Below are 27117 nucleotides of genomic sequence, written 5' to 3' on the forward strand. Positions count from 1 at the left end.
GGGATTTTACATAAACACTAGACAAACAATATTATGAATTATTTGTAATCATCAAAACAAGATTAGAAGATGTAGGCTCATAACATGAGACCTAATAAGAAAATATAAACATTAGACAAACAATATTAGGAATTGTTTGTAATTATCAAAACAAGATTAGAAGATATAGGCTCATAACATGAGACCTAATAATCTCCCCTTTTTTTATGATGACAAATAATTTACACAAAGAGTATATAAGATATACAATAAAACATAATACTCTTAAATATACTCACAGTCTACTTGTTTCTCCCCTTTTGGCAACATCAAAATGGGGAAAATAAAAGAATAAGAAAGCGAAAGCTCCCCCTATTATAAAGCATAAGTGAGTATACAAAAATATAGGGATTGCTCTCCCTATCAAAATACCATATGGAAAATGTGTAATTATGAACATGGCAAACAAATGTGAGTAAGCATAAAATATCCTAAACACAACTCACATTAAAGAAGACCAAGTGAACACATATGCATGTATCATGAAGATAAGGTGCCTCAAGAGTCTAAAACATAAAACCTAAAAGATTTCAAAAAAAAAGTAAAAGAAAATCAAACGTTAAATGATTTAAAAAATTTACAAATTTATCTACCATAAAACATAATTGATTTACAATTTTTGGAAGGCCTTCTCAATTAAGAGTAGCCCTCCTCTCCAAAAGAAGTTTACAAAATTTTCACACCTCTAACCCCTCACTCTCTACCCCTATTTATAGTAAACATCAGTGAATGAGAGCCATTGGATTGAAATCTTATCCAAAAACATCAATTTTGGGCATCGATGCCCCCATCGATGCTGGCATCGATGCCTGCCTACTTCTAGCTGCTGTCCGCAGAACTCCTCTTTCATTGGTTCTTGGGCTTGGATCTTGGGCTTTTGCTTGGGCTTTTGGGCTTTGATATTTCTTTTAATCCTTCATCTTAGCTTGGGCTTTTGGATAGATTGGAAATTGATTTTCCAATTGGCTTCTTGATTCATTTCTTCATTTAATCAATGGGTTTTTGTTGAGAGATGGGAAGTTGAGATTTATTCTTCATTAACCTGCAATTAAAAGATAAAAACAATTATTAGTGGTATATTTATTCATATAAAATAGATAATGAGGGTATAAAATTGTAATAAAATATGATTATCAAATACCCCCACACCTAAACTTTTGCTAGTCCTCTAGCAAAGAAAATAAAAAGAAAATCCTAACTCACTTTCGCAGGAATCGCGGTTGTATTTAGTGCATACAACAAGCATTTAACCCCCTAGGTTACCCTAGTGGACGAGTTGTAGTCTCGTGAGGGTTTGCAGTGAATATACCCACAAAATTCGGTCAACTTGCCAAATTAAAGAAGTCAGTAAATAACTAAATTCACTTGATAACTTTTAGATAATCTAATTGGAGCCAGTTATCACTCAAGAAAACATTTTTATATATAACTCTAAGGTATATTTTTAAGAAAATCTTCTCATTGTAGCAATACAAAACCAAGCCAAACTTAGAAATTTAATTTAAAAGTTTTGAAAAGAACATGCTAACTCTTTGTTTTAAATAATTTTCAAGTTGCTTGATTTAAAATATTTTCCAAGACCATATATACAACTATAAAACATTTATTAGTTTTTTTAACTCTTTCTTCCTTGGTGATTTTTTCTACTTTAACGGGCTTTCTAAGTGACCATTTAACGAGTTTTGGGCCAATGGATCCCAACCCAAATGGGCTTAGGTCATTAAGTATGGAAATACTCCTTGGGCTTAATTACTCGGTCAGCTTAGGCTTTATAAGATAGAATCACCTTGAATTAAAGAGTTTTTTTTTTCTTTTTGGTGCCCATTTTTCGCACTCTTCTTTTGCAATTTTTTTTTGTATATGTATATATATTTTGAAAATATGTAAATCAAGACACTTTGAAAAAAATTATTTTCAACTCTAAGTTAAGCATGCAAAAATTTCATTATTTTAAATAAAAGTCCAAGTTAAGGCTTAAGTAAAGTATACTACTTTGAAAATCATTTCTTAAGAAATTTATTTAGAGTTATCATAAAAGGTGAACTTAAGTAAATAACTAACTAGGGATTAGAAAATTTCAAATTTATCAAATAAATCAATTATTACATAACTCTATCAATTTGGCAAGTGACGATATTTTTATAAATTTTTTTTTAGAAAAAGGGAAAAATGTAACTAAAATGTAAAATAAAGATAAAAAATTTAAAGTGGTGAAAAAATTATTATTATTAATTGACTAAAAATGTAAAATAAAGAGAAAAAAATAACTAATTCCCACCCCCACACCTAAATTTTGCATTGTCCTCAATGCAAACTCTATGATGCATAAAGTAAAGCAGATAAGAAGTGAAGCACTTACATTTGGTCGGCTGATAAAAATCTGCAATTACCTTTGGTCTGAGGAGGAGGAAATCAAACATTTATTCTTTTCTTGTTTTTTTTTCTCTTCTTTTTTTCTTTTTTTTTCTTTTTTTTAACAACTGAACAAGAAACTCTCAAATGAGAGAAGAATAAATTCTTTTTATTATTCTGAAATAAACAAAATAAACAATGTAGAATAAAATATTCAACATGAAGAGTTCTTGTTCTACATTGAATCCTACCTTACTGTTGAAAATTCTTCCCCGGATTTTAAACAAATTCAGAATGATATAATCAATAATGTGAATTTCTAAGCATTTCGCGGTATTCAGTAATTCATGCAATAAGGTAAGGTAGGTATTATTGGTGTCATGCATTTTGTATTTCTTAATGAACTTAGGCTCTTGTACTGTGAAGTTTTGTTTTCCAACAACCAATTCTTCTGTGAAGTTCTGAAAATTTAGTTGTTGATTATTCTCCAAGAATCTAAGTTCATCAAGAAAGAGTTCTTCAAAATTTAATTCAAAGCAGCAAATATTTAACACAGTTTCATTATTCTCAAAGACCTGATCTGCTATTTCTAAAATTTCCAACTCCTCACCAAAAATTTCCTCAAAACTTAAATCAGACTTTATTTCTAGAGGCTGGTTATTTGGTTGGTCCCCTGGATTAAAAATGTTGAGATCAGCAGTCAAATTCCCAAAGGACAGCTTTATTTGACCAGTTCTACAGTTGATGAGAGCATTAGAAGTGGCTAAGAACGGTCGTCCTAAGATGACAAATGTCTGTCCTTTGGGATTGGAAACATGCTGTGTTTCCAAGACTACAAAATCTACTGGAAAAATAAAATCTCCAACCTTAATCAGAACATCCTCTAACTCACCCATAGGGACCTTGACAGATCTATCAGCCAACTGTAAGGTGCATTTGGTTGGGTTCAGTACACCTAGACCCAATTGCTGATAGACTGAATATGGAAGCAAATTGACACTGGCCCCTAAGTCTAAAAGCGCCTTATCAATGTGAGTATTACCAATGATACATGAAATGATGGGGGAACCTGGATCTTTACGTTTCAAAGGTATGGGATTTGACAGCATTTCACTGATATTGGCGGCTAAAAAGACTTTCTTTGGAACATTTATTCTCCTCTTCTTAGTGCATAATTCTTTTAAAAATTTAGCATAAGATGGAATTTGTTCAATTACATCTAAGAGAGGAATGTTGACCTTAACCTGCTTGAATGTCTCTAGGATTTTCTCCTCCTGAGGAGAGTGTTTCCTAGACCTGAGTCTATCTGGAAAGGGAGCAACCGGTCTAAATCTATCAAAAGCAGGCTCAGGTTCGGGTTCAGGTTCTTGGTCATCTGAGGGGAGTGATTGTTGAATAGATTCATCAGAAGGAGAAGGAGAAGGAATTTGTACAGGATCAAGAGTTTGACTTGGAGGAGTTCTCACTTGATTATCGACCTGTCTACCTGACCGAAGTGAATGGATTGCATTCACTTGAGCTTCATAGGATGAACTGCATCCTGTGTTATTAGGGTTGACCACGGGTTGACTCGGAAATTTTCCTTTCTCTCTTTCACTCACGGCACTAGCTAGTTGACCAAGTTGGGATTCTAATCTAGCTATAGCTTGAGTGTTGGAGTTGAGCATTTGTCCGGTTGATTGCATGAAGGAATTCAACGTGCTAGATGTTTGAGTCAACATATTCGTGGTTTGAGTAGAGGCCTTAATTATGGTTTCTAAACCCCTTTCCAAGACATTGAGACGTTTATCCTGATCTGGATTGTGAGGAGTCTGAATTACAGCTTGATGAAGAGGAGACTGATTTTGATACGGCAGATTGGGTTGTTGAAATTGTGAATGAGAATTGAATGGAACTGTGTTTCCCCTAGGAAAATGTTGGGTCGAAGCGGGAGTGAAATTTTGAGTTCCGGGAGAATTTCCTAGATTCCATGCAAAGTTGGGATGATTTCTCCAACCTGGATTGTAGGTTGGAGAAAATGGATCATTTCTAGGGTGCTGGAATGCAGCGTTCATCTGTTCTAATGAATGATTGTTTCCTAAGAGAGGGCATTCCTCTGAAACGTGGGTAGGAGACTGACAATTATGACATCCTGGGAAAGAAACATGATTGAGTTGAGCTGGAGCTCGTTCCTTAATTTCTAAGGCTTCTAACCTCCGCAGAATTGTCGCCATCTTCGCTTCAGAAGCAATGTTTGACTCCAAGGAAAGACCACTAGACTTAGAATGGGGAACTGATGAAACCCTGTCATCGCACTGTTCCCATTGCATTGTTTTTTCAGAAAGACTCTCCAAAAACTCCCAAGCTTCATCAGCATTTTTCCTCATAAAATCCCCGTGGCACATTGATTCTAAGGAAGTTTTTGCAGAATAATCTAATCCCTCATAAATTATTTGGCACAATCGCCATTTCTCTAAACCGTGATGAGGACATTGGATGAGAAGATCTTTAAATCGGTCAAAATACTTCCAAAAAGGTTCTCCCGGGATAATTTTAAAGTTTTGAATGCTGTTCCTAAGCTTTACCGTTTTATGAATAGGAAAAAATTTCTTAAGAAAAACGGTGACAAATTCATCCCAAGTTGAGATGGAATTTGTTGGTAAGCTGTACAGCCATTTTTTAGCTTTATCCTTAAGAGCAAATGGAATAAATCTAAGCTTAACCGCATCTTCATTTAATTCTCTCATTTTAATCATAATACACACTTCCTCAAATTCCGAAATAAAAATATATGCGTCTTCTGTTTCATTACCAAGGAATTTGGGAAGCATGTTTATGTATTGCGGTCTAAGCTCAAAACTTATTCCATTTGTTTCGGGGAGCCTAATGCATGAGGGGATTGCATTCCTAATGGGATAGCACATATCATGAAGAACGGGTGGATTAGGATGCTCCATTTCTATGATTGGTTCAAAGCGAATTAATCGATGTGTATTATCCCTAATCCACTGTTGCATACACCAAAATATTTCTTTTTATTATTTTTTTTATTTTTTATTTTTTTTCAAAAAAAGAAAGAAAATTAGTTTTTTTTTAGAAGATAAAGAAAAAGAAAAATCCTAACTGAAACAAATCAAAACAATCACTTTTCAATCAACTCTAATTCTAGGGTTTAGCCTAACTCAACTAGACCAGCTCCTAACCAAAAACTCCTACAGTGAAAAGATCAAAGTTTTACCCAGGTAGTTAGCCAGGTAAGGATAGTACTAGAGGGTGATCAAAGATCAATTAAGTACCTCTTTCCTTGCGGAGCGCTTTACGCAACCCCTAAACCTTGCCTTAGACACCAACTAATCTGAGAAAACTTAAACCGGTTCACTTAAGGATTTCTTGTTCCTTATTGAGCTCGAATCCTTAGGGGCCAACGTCTAATGAGTTTTATTAGGCTTGGGTGGTGTAGTGAGGAATTAGTGATTTTTGGGCTAAGGAAAGGGTGATGAAATCCCTCACCTTATCTTGATTATGGGGTTTTGCCCTTAAAAATATTTTTAAGTGTGTGTCAAATCAAGATGCTCAAATCACTTGGTGAATTCCTACACTATATGAAATGCAACCCTATGAATTAAAAGCAACTAAAAAGGATGGAAAAGAAAAATCTTTTTTTTTAATTAGGGTTAACAATCAAACAAATGAGAAGGGGGGATTTGTTTGAATTTATTATCTTGTTAGTAAATGTCAAAGTGGAGGATGAATTTTATTATGGTCAACAAAAAATAAAATCTCTTCTTCTTTTTTAAGTCCTAATTGTCTCTAATTGTGAAGAAGTAGCTAAAGGGTGGAATTAAAAACTAGAAAGAGGACTTACCTGAAAGCAAATCTTCAAATCCTAGCTCTCCAATCCGCGATCTTCAAGCTCCAAGCGTTTCCTTCACAAAAAACACACAAGTTAAAGAACCAAAATAATTAAAACCTACTTAAGCACCTTCCCCGGCAACGGCGCCAAAAACTTGATGCGGCATAAACATGTACCAAAAAGGTTGCAAGTGCACAACCGTGTCAAGTTATAGTATTTAAGATATCGATCCCACGAGGAAGGTGTTTTGTAGGAGAAAATATAAAATCGGTTCTTATGTTGTGTGCGTGACAAGTAGGAGTGATAAGTGAATGTGATTGTGGAGAGATAGAGAGAGTGGAAGTGATAGTGTGTAAATCGGCACGAGATATAAGTGAGAGTGGATGTGACAAAGAATGAATATGATCAATAAGGCAAGAAGGAAAAGGAAAATAAAAATCAAGAATAAAGAAAATAAAATTCAAGAATAAAAGAAAATGCAAGAAATTAAAGATGGTGGATTCAATTATAGATATGGGTAATCTACAATTGAACCCACTTCTTAGAAAAGGGTGATTCCCTAGAGGGTTCTAGCCTAAAGGCGAATCAAACAAAATAAAAATAAACAAAAAGAAAAACTAAACCCAAGAGGGTTCTAGCCTCAAGGTGAATAGTATAAGAAATTAAAATCTAACTACAAAATAAATTGCAAAATCTAAACTACAAAATAAAATTGCAAGAATTAAATGCAAGAAATTAAATCTATTCTATAAGCATGAAATAAATCTAAGGCAAGAGGGTTCTAGCCTCTTGGCTATTTAACAAGAAAATAAAATCTAAACTACAAGCATAGAAATAAATCTACACTAATAAGCAATAAAAAGGAAATAAAAGAGAAAAAGGAAAGAAAATGCAAACCTCTAAATAATTCTTCATCTCCATCTTCATCATCCAACAAAGAGAAGAAATATTTAAAGTGGTGAAAAAATTATTATTATTAATTGCAACTAAAGTTACAATTTTTGGAAGGCCTTCTCAATTAAGAGTAGCCCTCCTCTCCAAAAGGAGTTTATAAAATTTTCACACCTCTAACCCCTCACTCTCTACCCCTATTTATAGTAAACATCAGTGAATGAGAGCCATTGGATTGAAATCTTATCCAAAAACATCAATTTTCAGCCTTTGATTCGTAACAAACTGCCCAGCGTATCGATACCAGCATCGATAGGGGTATCGATGCTGGCATCGATACGGGCATCGATGCGGGCATCGATGCCCCCATCGATGCGGGCATCGATGCCTCCCCTTCTGCTTTTGCTGTCCGCAGATTCTTCTTGTTGTTTGCTTTGGGGCTTTGGACATTGGGCTTTTCTTGGACTCTTGGGCTTGGGCTTTGATTTATTTCTTCATTTAAATACTTGAAAGAATTCATTGGGCTTCATGGCTTCATTTCTTCATTAAATTATGGGCTTTTTGTTGAGAGATGAGGGTTTTGAGATTTATTCTTCATTAACCTGCAATTAAAAGATAAAAATAATTATTAGTGGTATATTTATTCATATAAAATAGATAATGAGGGTATAAAATTGTAATAAAATATGATTATCAATAAAACATAATTGATTGAGAGTACAAATAGACATATAAAAGGTGCCTCAATATCCAATCATAAAACATTATTTTGATATAAGAAAAGTAGAACATGAAATCAAAAATAAAATTATGAACCTCATGAAGGTTCAAATAAAAGCCTCAAATGATACTAAAAGAAATTCAAAGTGTATATATTGTATCATTTTCGATAAAAACAAGAGAGGTGAGCATAACAAGCTCATGAAACAAGTTTCAACCCAAATAAAGCTTTTAGTATCTGGTAAACCTCCCGGGGGTTGCTCAAACATATAACCTCTTATATGCAAATACAAAACAAAGTATATATATAAAAGTGTTTGATCAATACAAGAAATCTTTTTTTGTAAAACTTGATCAAACCATATAAGGAATACATTATAAACCATAATTAGATGATCCGAAAGCTCAAACACATAAATATCATCATAAGAGTGTTTTATAATGATCTCATAAACACAAACACATTGTTCAAACTTAAAAATTGAAAACAATGTGTACTAAAAAAATGATGTTTTAAAAAAATCTTGATAAAAATTGTATCAATTCATAATAGATAAAACATGAAAGTCTATGAAAGAGAATCATGAAAAAGATATAAATGATAACTTTTCAAATCAAGTACCAAGTATAAAATTATTTTTAATTTTGTTTATAAAACTTAAATGGAAAATATCTTTAAGAACATAAAAAACTAAAAAGCTAAAAAATTTGTTCTTAAAGATTAAACATGTTTTGGTACCCAATTACTCTTGGTACCCAATTACTCTTGGTACCTAATAGTCTAGGGACATTGACCCCTATCATTAAAGCTTAAAGCCCTAGGGTTATGATCTCTTTTGGGCACATTTTGTGCACGGATCCGGTCATAACAATAATTATGCAAATGACACATTCAATTGCAATAAGTGCAATGAAGAGGATGCATTTGTTTATATTGACCATGTGGATGTGCACGTGAAACATTTGCAAACAAAAGTGAATTATTTGAAGCTTTTTGTAAATACGAAATATTTTTAAACAATGGTCTATTTGGAACATTTTGCAACTTAGAAGATTTTTACAAATCATAACAAAATTTTGCAAGATGTTCAAATCTACCGCAAATATTACACTTAATAAACACATGTGGTTCTTTAGAAACATTTGGCAAAAGAAAATTTCTTTTTAAATTAAAACAATACTAGGCCAAATGACCAAAACGACCACAATATTCACACTTATACACATGAGCATGTTTATGATTATCACTAATGTGTGTACATGTGTATGGGAAGAAGAAGCTTGATGGGATGCACAAACATGATTTGGCTTGTTAGGCTTTTGTGCATTATAATAAAATTTAGTAATATGCCATTTACGGCCTCAAATTGAACACTTGTAAATTTTGTTATACTTGTGTGCATAGTGAATAGGTTTCTTGGAAATATTTTTGTGGGACTTTGCACATAAGTCCATAATCTTGTTGTTATTAACAATACAAGTTTTTAATGTTGAATCTAAAGAGAATATTCTACTTTTAACATGATTCAACTCATTATAATCCACACAAGCATTGTTATTAGAAGTAAAACATGCATGATCAATTTAATTTGAAAGAATTAAGCTCTTTTCTTATGTTCTCAACTTCTAACATAGCATCACATTTAGCATGAAACAAACTAGCATTTTCTAATTTTAAATCTTCATTGCATTCTTTAAGATTTATATTTTCATTTGCAATGAGATCAAACTTAGTAGCTAGTGTTTCATGAGAGGATTTTATTTTGACATGCTTGCTTTTTAAGTTAATGTAGCTACGTTGTAATTTCTTATACTCATGCATCAATAATTCATAACCATGTGCGAGTTCATCAATAGTAAGATCATCTTCGTTATCGGACTTGCATACCTCACTAGGGCTATCGCCTAGTGACCGTGTGTATGAAGAGGCTCCTTGTGAACTTGAAGAGGGAACCGCCAAAGATCGTCGGATCGCCTCTAATTTCCCTTGATGTGCTTCAAATAATTTCTAAATTGTATAAGCACTATCAAAATGAGCAAGTTCGTTAAAAATACATGGACCAAAAGCATTATGCATAAATTCTAACACTAACTTGTTCATAGTAAACATTTTCTTGTCATGTTTGCTCCATTTGGATTTATCCGAAGTAGGCACAATATAAACATTGTCAATAACTTTTCATAAATCTATGTTTCTAGATTCAACAAAATTTTTGAATCTACAATACCATTGTTCATAAGGAAAGTTACTATATCTAGGAGCAACATTTATATCGTAGCCTACACCAAACATATCCATAATATATGAGCAAGCGAATTAAATAATATCAAAACAAGATTAGCAACAATAATAAGAGTAAGGGATGTTTAACTCAAGGTAGTTAGACCTCAAATCAAAGAGCACCAAGTTTTGATACCAAATGAAAGTACCCTAGAGGGGGTGAATAGGGTTATTGCTAATCTTATTAGATATTAATGCCGATTAAAACTTTCTTGATTAATTAATTCTTGCAAAAGATATATGAGTGAGTTATGAGCAAGAATATAAATTACAAGCACAAAATAAATGTACAAAAAGCAAACTCAAACACAAGATATGTTCACGAAGTTTGGTCCCCACGACCTACTTCTCCGCTCCTCACTTCGAGGAGATCTCCACTATCTCGACACACCCGATTTGAAAGCCGGAACTTCTCTACACACTCAGTTTTCTAGCTCACCAGAAACTCTACAAGTCTCTCACAATATACATACACAAACTACAACCTCAAGTGTTGGTCCTCACATATCGCCTCCCTCAAGTGCTCAGCTTTACTACCTCTCTCTAGGCTTTACTATCGACGTCACTCCTCTTGGTATCGACTATGTCCTCACCACACACTCCTCTTGGTGTAAATGTGTATTACAAGGTGAAATCTCACAATAAGGCTCAAATACAAGATTTTGTTCTCTATAATAGGTGAGAACATAATTTAAGCTCACTCTCACGGTTACACTCACCACAACCCCAAATTATACAATATGTAAAAATAGTTAAGCTTAATGGTTGTGTGTGCAAGCAATGAGAAAATCAAATATAAACTCAATTAAATATAGCAAATATAAATATAACAATTAAAGCATAAACAAGCTAGAGATATGAGTTTAGAAACACTTCTCTAATCACAAGAGAGAGGGATAGGAAGATTGAAAGCCCAAACTGAAATTGATCTCCTCTTCTTGTAAAACAATATTCACAAAACTAATTTTATAAACAAACACTTAAAACAAACTAAAACTCTTTTTAAACTTGTTTTAAAACTTTTCTTCTTCATTCAGAAGTGAAATAATATAGAGTATATATAGGATGAAGAAACAAAGCTCAAAACCCAAGTGAAATCCAGCAAAATGAAAAAAAAAACAGAAACTAAAAATATAGTCGTTACAGGCCATCACTCGACTGACGGGTTGGATTAGTCGACCGATGAGTTGACCATTATAAGCAACTAACAGCTCATCGGTCAACTGATGAGCATAGTCAGTCGACTGATGACCTCATCAATCAACTGGTCAGTCGACCAAAATAAAACATAAACTTTTAAAAATTGCAGGTTCTTCAGTCGACTTATCAGTCGACTGACCAGTCAACTGATAACAAGTTATCAGCCTGAATTAAATAGTAAAAATAAAATTCAAACATCTTTTAAAAATACCAAATAAATTCAGAAAAATATAAAACTTTGGAAAATAATTGTAAACATGATAATGAACATGTTACAAAAAGAATTTTTCAATTTTTATTTCCCATTTGTAAAATCTCATTATTTTGCAAAATCACATAAGTATGAACATGTTGAAAATTTGAGTTTGCCAAAATGACTTAAACAAAACTTTGAAACGCTTTAGAATGGATTTATAGACTTATACAAGATATGAAAATAGTGTAAGTAAGTCTTCAATCCATAAACATAATATTTTACAATTTCAATAGAATATGAAACACATAAATATGAAAATGAAGATATATATTGTTTCATATCTATATAGCTAAACCAAAACAACTAATCCACATAGAAAACAAATAAGTATTATATATCTATTTGTTTGCAAAAACTTTTGTGGATAAAACACATAAACCATTAAATTGTGTGTGTGTATAATATCGAGCTTAAGGTATTAACACACAAAGTATAAACCCTAAACTAATTTACCCAAGCTTGATAGATCTTCAATATGCTTGATTTGGTTGCGGATGAAGCTTGATCTTGAATATGACTTGATGTGCAATGGCTTCATACTGATATTCCGCCAACCTCCATTTGATGTGATCGTGAAGGCTCAATCCATCCAACCTCCAACATATTGTTTGTCTAGAATAACTAATAAGAAAACATAAACACTAGACAAACAATATTAGGAATTGTTTGTAATCATCAAAATAAGATTAGAAAATGTAGGCTCATAACATGAGACCTAACACCGACATCTTGCGAGAACGACTCGAAAGGTGTAACATGTCGATGATTCGAAAGGCGTTATGTGTTGTCCCCTGGTTGAGTCGACTGCTTAACCACTCCAATCGGCTAACTCATCGGCCAACACCTTGCAAGGGCGACTCAAAAGGCAGTACTTCTCAACCATCCGAAGAGTAGAAAGATAACGAAACGTCTCGAGACTCGAACCCCCTCCTGTGCACTGATGACCAACCACCTTGCAATAAATACCATTAAATACATTATGGGTGCCATCATTCCTCTGCCTCTAATAGTATTTATGACACATTGGACCACCTCGCACACCCCATCACTTCGCATTAAACATCAAAGAGATATCTTCTCCACTCATCGGCCGACACCTGTAAAATTAAGACCGGCGTGGCCGCCAGTCCATGCTCAGCCGAAATTACCCTTCTACCCTCCTGTCCCTACTATAAAAGGAGATACTATTTTTAATTACAAGGTAAGTTCTTAGCTACTACTCTCTGTGCTTAAGAACTACTACAATCCATTTTACTTCTCCACACAAGCAACTTACTGACATGATAGTCAGAGGAACAACCGGGGAATCTGACCTCGCCCTCTTACGATTTGTTACTTATGCATGGAAGAACAATTTGCTCAAGAACCAGACAATCAGAGAGTTAGAGGACCTCCTTCAACTCAACCACTCATCTATTTGACTGTGTGATTTCATACATCAACAGATATATGTTCTAAAAATAAAAAAATAAAAAATATTCAATTCTCAAATTTGAGTAACCAGCAATGAAACCAAAATGTAGTTGCAAAATGGTATAAAAAACATAGTAATACGAATATCTCATGGATTGGGATCACAAATTTACCCATTGAAAAGCAAGTTTAATTAAATATGTTGGGTTATATTAATCAAACCTAATCCTCAATTAAAAAAAAAGGAAAGTAAAATAGAACTACGGGTGACTTTACCGACAAGTAACCCCTTCTTGCAACTGTCACTCTAATTGGGTTCATATAAATTATCGTAATTAAGTGCTTAAACCCTACGCTAACTCTCTCTCTCTCTCTCTCTCTCTCTCTCTCATCAGCATTACATCGATTTCGATTCTGCGTTCTCAATTTCTCTAGCAATGGCATCGTCTGGTGTTTTCCCTTTCGAAAACCCCATTCTCAACGATCTTGTGGAGGCCCTTGTCGACATCAAAACCAAAACCCTAGTCGGCGGCGGCGGCGGCAATGCCACGTCGTCGGATCTAATGCCGCTGTCTCTGCCGACGGCGGAGATCCCGAGGAGGAAAAGATCGAGACAAATCACTATGAAGGGCATCCTCGAGGCCTACGAGAAAGAGAATGAGGAAGACGACCCAATGTGGGTCCCTTCTTCGAAGATCAAGAAGGGGAAGCCGACGACGACTAGGGTTTCTGATAAGGGGTCCAGCAAGAAGATGAATCCCGTGAAAGATTCAATTGAACTACCAAAGGTTTGATCTTTTTCCAGCTCTTTCTTTCTTAATTCTTGAATTCGATGCATCGTTTAGTTTTATGGTTTTCTTGATTCGAAATATTAAAGTTAGGGTTATTTGATTGATTTATTGGTTGATTTCTTCTTTTAGGGCAAAAATGCCTTTAAAAAAAAATCTCATCTTTTGTCTTAATAGGTAAACCAAATACACAGTAGATAAGCAATGCATCTCTGATTCTCTGCTTCCCTTACTGTTTTGTAATTTTCTAGTGTTCTTTTTTAACGAGGTGCGTTCTTGCTTTGAATTTACAAGCTACTTTTGGTTCGTCTTGTCTATGATTAAGTATATTATCGATGAAAATGTTTATTTTCCTATAAAATTTCAGGGTTATCTGATTGATATATAGGTTTATTTCTGATAAATGATGTATTTCTCTTCTCAGTTTTCTTTTACCATTTTGTAATTTTCTAATGTTCTTTTGCACCAACATTGGTTCTAATTTGGGCCTAAAAGGTAACTAAACTAGTTACCTTTTAGACTGCGCAACTATTTAACACTCTGTCACGTATGTTGTGGCTGAAGAGATTTTTTTTTTCTCTAGAATTTGTCGGTTTATTTCTAAGAAAGGTTTACTTTTAGGGAAAACTACCTCTTTTGAACAAATATAAAAAAACTCTTTATCTTTTGTCTTAAAGTAAATAAATACAATAGATAAAATAAAATATTTATATTTCCCAGTTTTCCATTACTGTGTTGTAAATTTCTGGTGTTCTTTTGCAACAAGGTGCATTTTATCTTTGAATTTACAAGCTACTTTTGGTTCCTGTTGTCTATGATTCAAAATGGATAGCTAAATTGATTACTTTTTAGACTGTGCAGTTACTGAACATAATCTTTCTTGCAGTATCTTATGGAAGTGATTGCACCCACGAAGTTTAAACTCGTAAAGTTTCAACTTACAGAAACAGAAAGAAATGGCGACAATTGCTTGAAAACATTTGATGATCAGAAATATGACAGAAAAGGGAAACGTAAAGTTGAAGATATTGAGCTTGTAGAGGAAAGCACTTGTAAGAGAGCGAAGGTAAAGTTAGATACCAGCAAATGCTAATAAGAAATGCCAAATTTGATTTATCTAGTTACAAAATAGTAACAGTAACTTACCACTGTTCACCTTTCCCTATGCAGTCAATCTTGCCTCCCGATCTTGTGAACAGTTGTTTCAGCCAGCTTGAAGCACTTCAGACCAGCACATAAGCTTCTCCGTTTGCACATAGAGCTGTCTTCAATCCAATGTAAAGAAGTAATTAAGTTCCAATTTATTTTACACATGTTTTTGATGCCTCATGAAGTCAGTGATATATCTGCCAATATTTTTTTTTTTAAATTTTCAATACCATTTAGATGCTTTGCACATCCTCTGTATTTTCAAAATTCAATGGAATTCAATCTTTTTATTTAAGTCAAGGATTCTATTTATTTTGGAGTATAACATTTTGTCAAGGAGTATAACATTTTTTGAATTCCAGTATAACATCGTAGCATCTTTTTTCAAATTTTGTTTAGGGTGAAACTCCACAGAAAAAGGGCCATGTCTTGCTCTGATAATTACAGAACTCCATTGTTTTTCAATTATCATTCATGGTCCATGATCCTGCATTTATAGAGCTGTTTCTGTTGTTTCACAAGTGATAAACAAACTTCCATAGTTTTACTTGTGACAAACGAATGAATAGAATAGAATCTTTTTAGCCTTATCCAATGCCCAAATAGACCAGGTTAGCTTAGCTTGTTGCTTACTCTTTAATAAAAGCTCATTTTTTTTACGTTGAAGCTGAAACATTTAGACTACCAATACTGAGGCTACATCTACCTTTTTTTAGCTATTTAAGACGCAATATGATTGCCAATAAAGTTTATGATTAATAGATTCACATCTAGCATGTTAAATAGACAGACTAGTTGACAAGTAATAAATATTTTGCGATGTCCCTAGTGTTTTCAAATTCTGCTGTGTTGCTACCAATTTAATATGATGCATAATTGCTTAATTCATTATTTCTATGCTATTGTCAGTGAGCGATTTCTTAAAATCTGTCTATGTGCACGAGCAATGTTTCCTATTTAATATATTATGCAGTTTGAATCACCATGTATGTATCTTATGTACACGGTGCTTTGAAGAAGCAAATTAAGAAGACCAAGCAAAATTATAAAACATAAAATGAATAAAAAAATAAAAGAAAAGAAGGAAAAGATGAACAAGAGAACTGAAAAACAAAGGGAAAAACAAAATCAGAAAATCACTAATAAAAATAATCTAGTAAAAATGGAAAAGAAAAGAGAAATAGATAAGAAAGAAAGAAAGACAAAGAATCAAGAAGAAAGAATCAAATGAAAAAAAGGTTGGAAGAAAAAAAAAAGATGAAAAAGGAAAGCTGGGAGAAAAAAAGGCAAGGCAAAACATGCATAACAAAATGGCTGATGAGGGTACTTCCTTTTCTTTCTTCTTTCTATCGCCAATACAGAATGCAGCTGATTTAGTCTCAAATTGCAAGGAGGCAGAGGGGTTATGGACTGATGGTTGAGGAGAGTTGATTAGGACTAGGACAATTGTCCAAAAATCCTATCCTAGGATTCAGATTAAAACAAGGATTTTTTGGTTAGATTGATAGACTAGGACTTTTTGTCCTCAAGGAAAAAACACTCCTAGCTTATATTGTTTGCATATCTACCCCTCAAATCTTCAATATTTACAAAATCACCCATCAAATATTGGGATTTGCATAATTACCCCTCAAAACTAGCATATTAGGTTCTTCTACCTCTCCAACTTAAGAATGTTGGTTTTTAAACAAGGCAAGGTGAAAATTTCCAATAATTTACAATTCGTTTGCAGCAATTTCCCCTTTAAAAACTAAAATTGTTAACTTAAATGGATAGAAAATATCAATGCGAGAGAATTGGGTGGTAATTTTGCAAATATCAGGATTTGGAGGGTAATTTGCAAATATGGAAGATTTGAGGGGTATACATGCAAAAACTCCTTGTTATTAATATTGTTTGTTCATATTGTACACCTATAGACAAATATGGGTGTATACTAAGACTAAAAGTAGGCAGGGGATTTATCTAGACCTGCATAATTCATAATGCTAACTAGCAAAGTTTCATTACGTGCTTAAGTGGCCTTTATTTAAAACTCCGTTGCCGACTAACCTTAGTTCTCACCCACTGTGGAATTTTACTCCCTTACTTTCTCATACACACTCATACACACACAACGTTCACAATGTCAGAATCAAACAACGATATTCCTTGCCTCATAGGTTCTATGCCTTACAAAGTAATTTGTTTTTCTAAATCTGCATACAATAAGTGGAACTGATGGAAGTTTTTGGTATTAATTTCAAAAGATACATGATGATCATGTTTTCAGGGGGCTATTTCTGAATTTTATCTGGCAAGAACTCCTGGAGGATATCAGCCAGTGAACTAAACACGGGGGTTTGATTACGGGTTTTACCATCTGCTGACTCTATGAAGCATTGACAGAATAGATGCCATGGTTATGCAGAATAGGAGTTCTTGAATATGCTGGTTGACTTGTTAAAAGGTAAAATTAAGGTAATTTAGTTAGATGTCTATACTGCAATGCCTGCTGAGTTAATGAAGCTGTTAGATTTATAGTATCCTAAACAGATTTTGAATAGGACTCATATTAAGAGGAAAGTTGGTTTATTTGTATGGAGTCAGGAGGGAAGGGTTAGATAGCATTTATATATTTGTTTCTAATTTTAATTTAGTATTTATTTGCATTGTGTAACTTCTATGCAACTCAACCTTCTTCATTGACTAAACAAGACAGAGCCTGGTTCACTTAAATGCGCTTACAAGATCCTATCTGACTTTACGCAAGTATTCAGGTTATGGACCCAACACATATTCATAATTAGGTATGGTCCAGGTCCTAGTCGGGTCTGGGTCGAGACCAAATCAGGTGTTGATATTAGATATTTATAGCAGATTAGTGAAGTCTAAAGAAAATGAGCCAAATGATATTTTATTACCTGTTCTCATGCTGAATGACATCGTCTAGATTTTGAGAAAAAAGCATCATTCTCATTTAACATTTGTTAATTTCTAGAATTATGGCTTCAAGAATATCATCATGCTCTTTTGGAACATCAGTAACCTTTTAAGCATGTAACATTTACTTAATATCCTTTTTATTATATGGATATATAGAAGTCAGAACAGACAACTTGGAGATCCTGGTGTCTAAAGAACATCATCAAGGATCCATTCAGATGTCTCAATTGTTCAGATTATATAGGTATTATTAGTTGCTTTACCTATTCATTTTCTTTCTTGTGGAGATGCAAATAAAAAACTAGAAAATTTTCAGGTAAATTTAACTGCTAGTTGTATTGATGAAATTTGTAAGCATATGAATGCGAACTTACCATGCAGGCATAGATTTGGCTTACATAGGTCTTGGGAGTGCCTAAGAATATCACAATTAGTTCCTTCAGAACCCATTATGCATTACACAATGTCGCAGTATATACAGTCTAAGAACTAGTGAACCTGATTCTCCATCTAAGTACGGGATTTAAATTGTGAACTATTGCTTCCCTCTTTATAATATCCGTGGATACTGATCCTGACCTGTGTTGTTATCATGTTTCAGTTATTAGTAGATTGCTTGAGAGTGTAGTAGTGAGTATAGCCAGTGCAAGGGTCAATCTGGCAACTAAAAGAACTTGGAGTTTCTGTGCAAGCCAGCCCTTGAAAACACTTTCGTCTCTAACATGCATGATTATGGAGAGTATTTCTTTATTATATAGAGATTTTTTGTGTTTTATTTACTAATAGTTTGCGTCATATTGAACCCTATACCTTTTGTTTATACTTATGGGCCAACAAATATCAAGTTATCTTAGTCCTCACATCTTAGTCCTCACACATGCGGAAAGCCTCTTGTAGATAGACGTTATGTTAATCTTAACACATTTTCAGATCATCTGATACTCCCTGCTCATGTTCATGCATATCATGGAGACCAAGAGTAATGTTTTCTAAACCTTCGAGAAATTATTAAGGACAGTTGGAGCTCAATTTCTAGGACGATAATATCAAAATCACTTTCTTAACATTCCGACTACAATTACCATGAGGCTCTTATTTTCAGTTCGTCTTGTTTGAATTCCCTTCGTTTAACCAAATAAGCTTGTAACCTAATCTTTCCACAATACCCGTGTTCATAACATTAAGGTAGACTATTTGGAGGCATGATATTAATATCATGATCCAGCATTCTCTACCTGCTATGATTATGTCATACTGAGCTAAAGCAAAGTGCTCAACCCCCAGGTAACCACCCTCATCCTACTCTAGAAAAGTTTGAAATGATCAGCGAAAGTCGTGATTGTCACAATTAGTCTTTTTCCCATAGAGCAGTACTTTTTTGGTTGCATCGTTGGAGATAACAAAGCTCCGGAGAAGAATAAATGAACTTTCTATTATCAGCTATCAGTTTAATGTCAAACTGAGGTTATGAATTTGCAGAGGCGAGCATGAGCAAGAGAGGGCCTCATGATAAAAACTTCTGAAGCTTGTAGGTACATCTAATTCATTTTATGCTTATAAAACTAAAAGGAGAGTTAGGTGAGAGATGTTGTAGGATGGAAATGGAAAAAGACGAGAGTATAAGTGAGAGAAATGAAGGAGGTGACTTAGTTATGAATATGGATAGCTAAGGGTTATCATCGAGCTGTTAGATTTGTGGAATCTTGACTTTGTTTGGATAGAATTATGGAGTTGAAATTATGCATTTTTTGAAAGTGGGGAAGCGAATGCTATGTCTTATCAAGAGTAGTGTTGAATCTACCCAAAAGGTAGAATAATGACTAAAAATTTTCTCCAAGTAAGAGTACATTTGTATAAATATTTCAATAAATATCAATACTAAACTTGAACTGTTTGCTTTAAAATATGTGACACTAGGTAGAATTTATGAGATTTTTTGTATGAATCTCGAAAACTGCATGCTATCATGATATCGTTGAACTTTAGGCTCGTTACTCCAAATATAGCATTTAACTGGTAACTTTGATTATGTTCCATTGGTTTTTCAACTATAGGATATAAATTTCCGTGAAGGCAAATGCAAAATGACTCTGATTAACATGATACACTCCATGCAACTGCTATCATAATTATTAATTAAACAAGGATGTCTACTAACACATTCTCCTATTATGAAATTTGAATGGCTTATTAACCAGGAGTTCACCTTAAGGGGATGTTGTTGTTGTGACATAGAAGCAAGTGTTTTTTTCATAATATAGAAGCAAGTAGGAAGAACAAATCTTAATACATTTCAATGAAATAATCCGCTTGAAATCAGGAAAAGTATTACAATGAATTTATTTCTACTTGATGTTTCAATAATAATGTGCTCAAGCAGAGATTTTATAGGAATAAGGGTGTGTTTCATGGAATGATGGTTGTTTAACTCACCATCTGAACTCGTGTTGATGAAGACCAGATTACTGCTTTAGCTTCTTTTTCTGCTTAAGGAGGCCATTTCTAGTCAATGTTGTTGTTGTGATGTAGAAGCAAATAATGTGTTCAAGCAAAGATTTTGCAGGAAAAATGGCGTGCTTCGCGGAATGCTGGTTATATAGGTAATTTTCGATTCCCTTCTTGTTGATACATTTCTGTTGTGTTTAGTGTTTAAACTCACCATTTGAACTTGTGTTGAAGAAGGCCAGATTAGTGCTTCAGCTTCTTTTTCTGCTTAAGGAGATCATTTTAACTCAATGTTTGATTTGAACTTGCTACCGCCGGTCAATCTTTGAGTGGTACCTGCAAAGATAAAAGAAAGGCTTAATTGTGGATAGACCCTCTGTAGTGCTGCATGAATTTTTTTGACTCTTTCACCCTCAGAGAAAGAGAAAGTTGTTTAATGACAAATATACCTCCTGAGGGTAAAGGAGTCCAAAGAATTTCACTAAGGGGATCTGTATACAATAATAGATCTTACCTGGGGTCTATGCCCAATTGGGTCATAGTGCAGGGTTCTATCCTCAATTAACCCTAAAAGAAATTAGGATTTTCCTGTTATTTCTCTGTTCACATGTTTATCATGCGTTCTACTGGTTATCTTGTTTTCCTTTACCTCTGAATATCATGCAACTTCAAATTAATCTATTAATTTTAGGGCATGTTTGGGAACTTGGTTTATAATCCACTTGGCTTATAATCCACAAATGAATTATAAGCCAAAGTGTTTGGTAAAAAAACGGATTATAAGCTACTTTTAATAGAAGCGTGTTTGGCAAATGGGTGGATTATAATCCATCATTGTTGTCAAAATTACCAAATTCGACATGACTCTAAATTTAAACATTGGAATAGACTTTGGAATTATCTTAAATGTTGAGGGGTAAACTTGACATTTACTTGGTCAAACTATATGGCTTATAAGCCACTAAAATATAAGTTGGATTAGGGGAGCTTCTTTTTTATTTTTTATTTTTTTATTTTTTTATTTGAGCTTATAAGCCAAAAGAAACCAGTTGCCAAACATGTTGCAGTAACTTATAAGCCACGAAAGTGGCTTATAAGCCAGTTTGACCAGTTGCCAAATCTGTCCTTATTTTTAGCATCATCTAGTTGCTTCAGTTCTACCTCTTTTATTTGAGAAATTCAAAGAACTCATAATTATGATATGAGGATTTGCACTGTCTCTGGAGTTCCATGAAAGGTATGTGCTTCTACACAAACAGCCATGATTCTAGTGATGGGATTTGCAGAATCTTTTCTTTATGCCAATGTATACAGTAGATGTAATGTATAATACATTAACGTATAAAAAGAAATGCAATGTACGCTTGCTGGAAACTTTTGAAAGTAAAGAAATGTGTGTGTATCTGCTTTTAGAAATATCACCTGGTTGTTGCAACAGTCATGCTTTTTTTTATCTGTCTGTTTTGGTTCCTTGATTATCAAGTGCTGAGATTGGCATAAAGAAATGTCTCTTTCATGTTTTCATGTTAATATTTTGCATAGTTTTATGGTCTTTACGTCAGAATTTTGGACCTCATAAAATCTTGGTTTTATAATTTGATCAATTTTAAGTCTTGGGGAATAATATGTACCGGTAAGCTGCATGGTATTGTTCTTAGTACAGTCTTGTTATCAGATTTTGGGTAATATTTGCCTTACATTTACCGCTTTCTATGATAGATGTCTATGTTCAGAAGACTTATCACACCACTCCTCATGTTTCTTGTCTTGTTGAATTGACTACTTGAACCTAAAGCTTTGTTTGGCTCAAAAAAAATCAAAACACAAGTAGTTGAGGAATGGTACGGAGAGACCAAGATTGGAAAAAGTTTTGAAAACAAAAGTAAATATATTGTGGTGGTAAATTTAGGAATTTGAAAAGAAAACTTAGGGAAAATGAAATTGTGATGGAATTGTTTTTGTTGTTTGTTAAACTGACAGAGACTGCGTGGTGACAGAACCATTTAAGAGGATGTGATTGATCTCTTAAGCATGAGTGGTAAATTTAGGAATTTGAAAAGAAAACCTAGGACAAAAACTGTGATGAAATTGCTTTGATCTCTTAAACCATGAGAAGTTCACGTGATTGATCTCTTAAGCATGAGGAGTGGTAAATTTAGGAATTTGAAAAGAAAACCTAGGGAAAAAACCGTGATGAGATTGCTTTTGTTGTTGGAAAACACTACAGACACACCCCCAACCACACCTTGGGGCACACCCCCTCTCTCAGCTACAGTGCACGTGACACACTTTAGATTTTTTTAAAAATCTAAAGTGGGTCCCGTGCACTGTAGCTGAGAGAGGGGGTGTGCCCCAAGGTGTGGTTGGGGGTGTGCCTGTAGTGCCACTTCTTTGTTGTTTTCTAAACTGGCAGAGGCTGCAGTAGTGACAACAGTTTAAGGGCCGTGGAGTTTATGTGGAATTTTAGTGAAGTGTTTTACATTTGGTTGCTAATTACTATTCCAACAACCAAAGAACCTGTCATGCTTTTTTTTTCGTTTTCGTGTAAGGTCCAGAGAACATGTTGGCAATGTTTGAGGCCACCATCTGGGTTTTGTCTTTCATAATTAATAGCGAGACCGAGATGCGTACTAAGAAATCATGGACCACTTCTCTTGAGAAAGGTACATACCGAATCTGTTATAAGAAGTAAATGGTATAACGCAGATAATTGTTACACGGAAATACTTAGATATTTGATGTATACGGAACTAGACCCATGAAGTTTCATTTTCCTATCAAAAATCTGTAAACCGAGATTTTGAAAATCTATATGAGCGCTTAGTGTTCTTTGTTGTCATGCCCCAAGCCTGTGGGCCCGTTGGCGCGTGCAAGCCGTGGGACCCACTGAGAGCAACTCGATATTGGCTAAAATCCACTGCAAAAATGCTACCGCTAGTTATTCTTGGGCCTTGGGCTTGTCTATTTAAGCCACTAATATTTCTTCACACTAGTCTTATGTGGCAATAAAGTGGGGGCGTCACAGTTGGAACATCAAATATTCATTGAGGATATGTCGGTTAATTAATCGCTTCATTCTATCTACTTTAATGAGGAATGATACTGCAGATTGATGAAATAAAGAATAATGGTTAGAAAAGATAATCGCAGAAATACAGTTAATCAATATTCGGTAATCAATTTGATAGCCTGCGTCCTTTGTTGGTTCAAATTTTCTCTCTTTTGGCTACAATTAAAATAGATGACTGAATATGCATATTTTTATGACAAGATTTTTTGTAGTGGTGTCATTTTGTAGGGGCTCATTCTGAGGTAAAATGTTATCCATTCTTCATGTAAATTTGACTTCACAAAACAACAAATAATAGATATTCTTCATTCCGCAGGCCCAAGATCATAAATGACCGAAGAGGAAACTAGAAATCAAATGAAAATAAATGATGAAGAACGAACCCTGTTGAGGGTCGAAGTGTTTGTTGGGACTTCATTATTGGCAACATCATTAGGGCCATTGGTGGAGTCAGGATTTTAATCCTATGGTGTCCTATAGATGCATTGGTAATGGTAGAAAATACATCTCTCTCAACATAAACCACCAAACTATCATTAAGCTGAAAAAATTCGAACCCGCGCGCATGTTGGGTTCCTTGCGAGATTCGAACCCGCGCGCATGCTGGGTTCCTTGAGACCCTTTTCCGCTAAACCATCTATACTTTTGTTATTTTTATACGTGTTCTCTGGTAGATATTCAGTTTTTACTGGTGTCCTGGGAACCCAGGGGCACCCATTCAGCTCTGCCCCACGATTAGGGCGTGCAATGAAGCTCTTGAAGAGCCACCGCCCTTCTCGATCTCCACACACTGCATCAACATTGATAAGGCCTTTTAGCTTTACTCTCCTTAATTTTCACTTGGTAAGGCCTTTTAGCTTTACTCTCCTTCCTGCTCTCTCACTCACTGCATCAACATTGATATTTCAATGCACAGGCCTAGATAGTACGTAGTTAGGAAAAAACCCCAAAACCCCACCCAAAAAAAAAAGAAAAAGTAAAGAAAACCCCAACTACCACCCAATTGTGTGTAGACCCCCTGTAATTCTGTTCGTGCACATAGAACCCCTTGTAAAATTTCCCAAGTGCAGATAGACCACCTTAGTGAATTTCCTTGCTCTTAAAAGATTCAACAAAGTTCACTCAAGGGTATGTGTGAGCAAATTGTTGGGAATTTAACGCCTAAACCCCTAATGCAACAGAAACACAGTATAGAAAAAATACATCAAGATTTACGAGGTTCGGCAACTGCCTACGTCCTCGGGAGCCACACAGATAATTTCTTATTAATCAAACAAGAAATTATAATTTAGGAGCAGATCTCAAAACTGAGATTTCTCAAATAAACACTGTAGCTACAGTGTTAATAATTAAAGGGTATGAACCCTTTCAATTCTCACTTGAGAATAAAGAATAACCCCACAATAAAAAAGCCTATTTTCCTTTTCTTCTCTCTCTTCTTAAATCCCCTCAACCACTGTTGAATGCTGGGATTTAATCACCAAATCGCAGCTGCGATTTGGGGGTTTTCCGCCGCCGCCAGGGAAGAAAAAATCGGAGAAGGGGGAAGGCTCAGCAGAAACCTTAGGTCGACGGGGGAGGGGTTTTATAGACGGAAATGACAGGCTGGCGACAGCCTGTCGCCAGCCACGCGAGCGTCCTTCTTTGACGCCAAGTTCGCAGGCCCCGAACGCAGAGGTCGGACCCCCCAAACGCAGAGCTCGCCATCGCCAAACGCAGAGCTTGATCTACACCCCAATTCTAACAATCTCCCACTTGGAGATCAAACCGCCGTCAACAGGCTATCCCATCAAACTCCTCTCCTGTGTGGCTCCGCCTTCATCATCTATGCATGAAGGCCAACTGAAGTTGCGCACAACTCCAGTTTCTGAACTGTCACCGTCTTTGTTAACATATCTGTTGGATTCTTACTTTCTGGAATCTTTTCCAGTTTTAACACGTCATCTTCCAACATGGATCTGATGAAGTGGTACCGAAGCGCAATATGCTTCGTTCTAGAATGAAATGCTGAATTTTTCGCCAAGTGTATCGCACTCTGGCTATCACTGTGCAAAACATTCTTCTCCTGTTTGAATCCCAGCTCTGTCAACAAACCTTGAAGCCATATCATCTCTTTACTGGCTTCAGTCACTGCAACATACTCAGCTTCTGTAGTGGATAGGGTAACGATCTTCTGTACCTGTGACATCCAACTAACAGCTGTAGTTCCAACGGTGAATACATAGCCGGTGGTGCTTCTTCGGTGATCAACTTCGCCGCCGAAGTCTGCATCTACGTACCCTTGCACTTCTACCTCTCCCTTACCAAAGTGCAAACACTTCTGTGTAGTGCCTCGTAGATATCTCAGAATCCACTTGACCGCTTCCCAATGAGCTTTTCCTGGATTCGACATAAACCAGCTGACCACTCCCACTGCATGGCCAATATCTGGTCTCGTACAGACCATTGCGTACATCAAACTTCCGATAGATGAGGCGTAAGGAACATGAGCCATGCTCTCTTTCTCTTCTTCTAACTGAGGAGACTGATCCTTCGATAGATGAAAATGGCTGGCCAAGGGTGTGCTCACAGGCTTGGCATTGCTCATGTTGAATCTTTGCAAAACACGGTTGATGTACTCCGTCTGAGATAACTGCAAGAGACCTCTCTTCTTATCTCTCGTGATTTGCATTCCAAGGATCTTCTTCGCTGGACCCAAGTCCTTCATGTCAAACTCCTTTGACAGCTGCTGCTTCAAACTCTTGATATCCTCCATATCTGCTCCTGCAACCAACATATCATCAACATACAGCAGTAGGATGATATAGCTGGACTGATATCTTTTGAAGTAGCAACAGTGGTCGGCGTTGCACTTCTGGAAACCTTCCTTGTGCATGAAGCCGTCAAACTTCTTGTACCACTGTCTTGGGGCTTGTTTCAGGCCATACAAGCTCTTCTTGAGTCTGCACACCAGGTTCTTCTTCTTTTCTTCTGAGAAACCTTCTGGCTGGTGCATGTATATCTCCTCTTCTAGATCTCCGTGAAGAAACGCCGTCTTCACGTCTAACTGCTCGAGATGAAGATCTTCAATTGCTACAATACTCATCACGGTCCTGATAGTATTTAGCTTCACCACGGGAGCGAAAATATCGGTGTAGTCAATTCCTTCCTTCTGCTGGAAACCTTTGACAACTAGCCGGGCTTTATATCTTCTGGAACCATCCTGCTCCTCTTTCACCCGGTACACCCATTTGTTGTGGAGTGCCTTCTTACCCGTGGGCAACTCAGCTAGTTCCCACGTCTGGTTTGATATGAGAGACTTCATCTCATCTTTCATTGCAAGCTCCCACTTGCTCGCATCTCCACACTGACAAGCTTCATCAAAGCTTTCAGGCTCCCCACCATCTGTCAACAACAGATAGTTCATGTATCTCCTGTTGGGTACAGGAGGACGAGAAGATCTTCTTAATATCGGAGCTGGTGCGTCGGGCTCCTGCGCACCATCTTGTCCAACAGGCTCTTCTTGCTGAGGACCCTCTGCATTGGGTTCTTCCGAGAGGTTACTCGGGACATCATCTGCATCTACAAATATTGACTCGCTCTCTGAGTCATCTGTCTTGTGCATGTCCTTGTACATCACCTTCTCGTTGAATATCACATCTCTGCTCCGGATCACCTTCTTGTTTTCGTTGTCCCAAATGCGGTAGCCGAACTCATCTTCACCATAGCCGATGAAAGTGCATTTCTTTGACTTGGGATCAAGCTTATTCCTGCCTT

The 27117-nt window shown here is 35.5% G+C and overlaps 1 protein-coding gene across 1 annotated transcript; it reads left to right on the top strand.

Moving 5' to 3' along the window:
- On the top strand, window positions 13314-21712 carry LOC109825356. Its single transcript, XM_020392205.1, has 4 exons — window positions 13314-13772; window positions 14659-14838; window positions 14943-15049; window positions 17194-21712. The coding sequence occupies exons 1-3, from the start codon at window positions 13422-13424 to the stop codon at window positions 15009-15011; spliced, it is 600 nt and encodes a 199-aa protein (XP_020247794.1). The 5' UTR covers window positions 13314-13421; the 3' UTR covers window positions 15012-15049; window positions 17194-21712.

This window comes from Asparagus officinalis, chromosome 10 (genome assembly GCF_001876935.1).
Source record: "Asparagus officinalis chromosome 10, Aspof.V1, whole genome shotgun sequence".
NCBI classification, from domain to species: Eukaryota; Viridiplantae; Streptophyta; class Magnoliopsida; order Asparagales; family Asparagaceae; genus Asparagus; species Asparagus officinalis.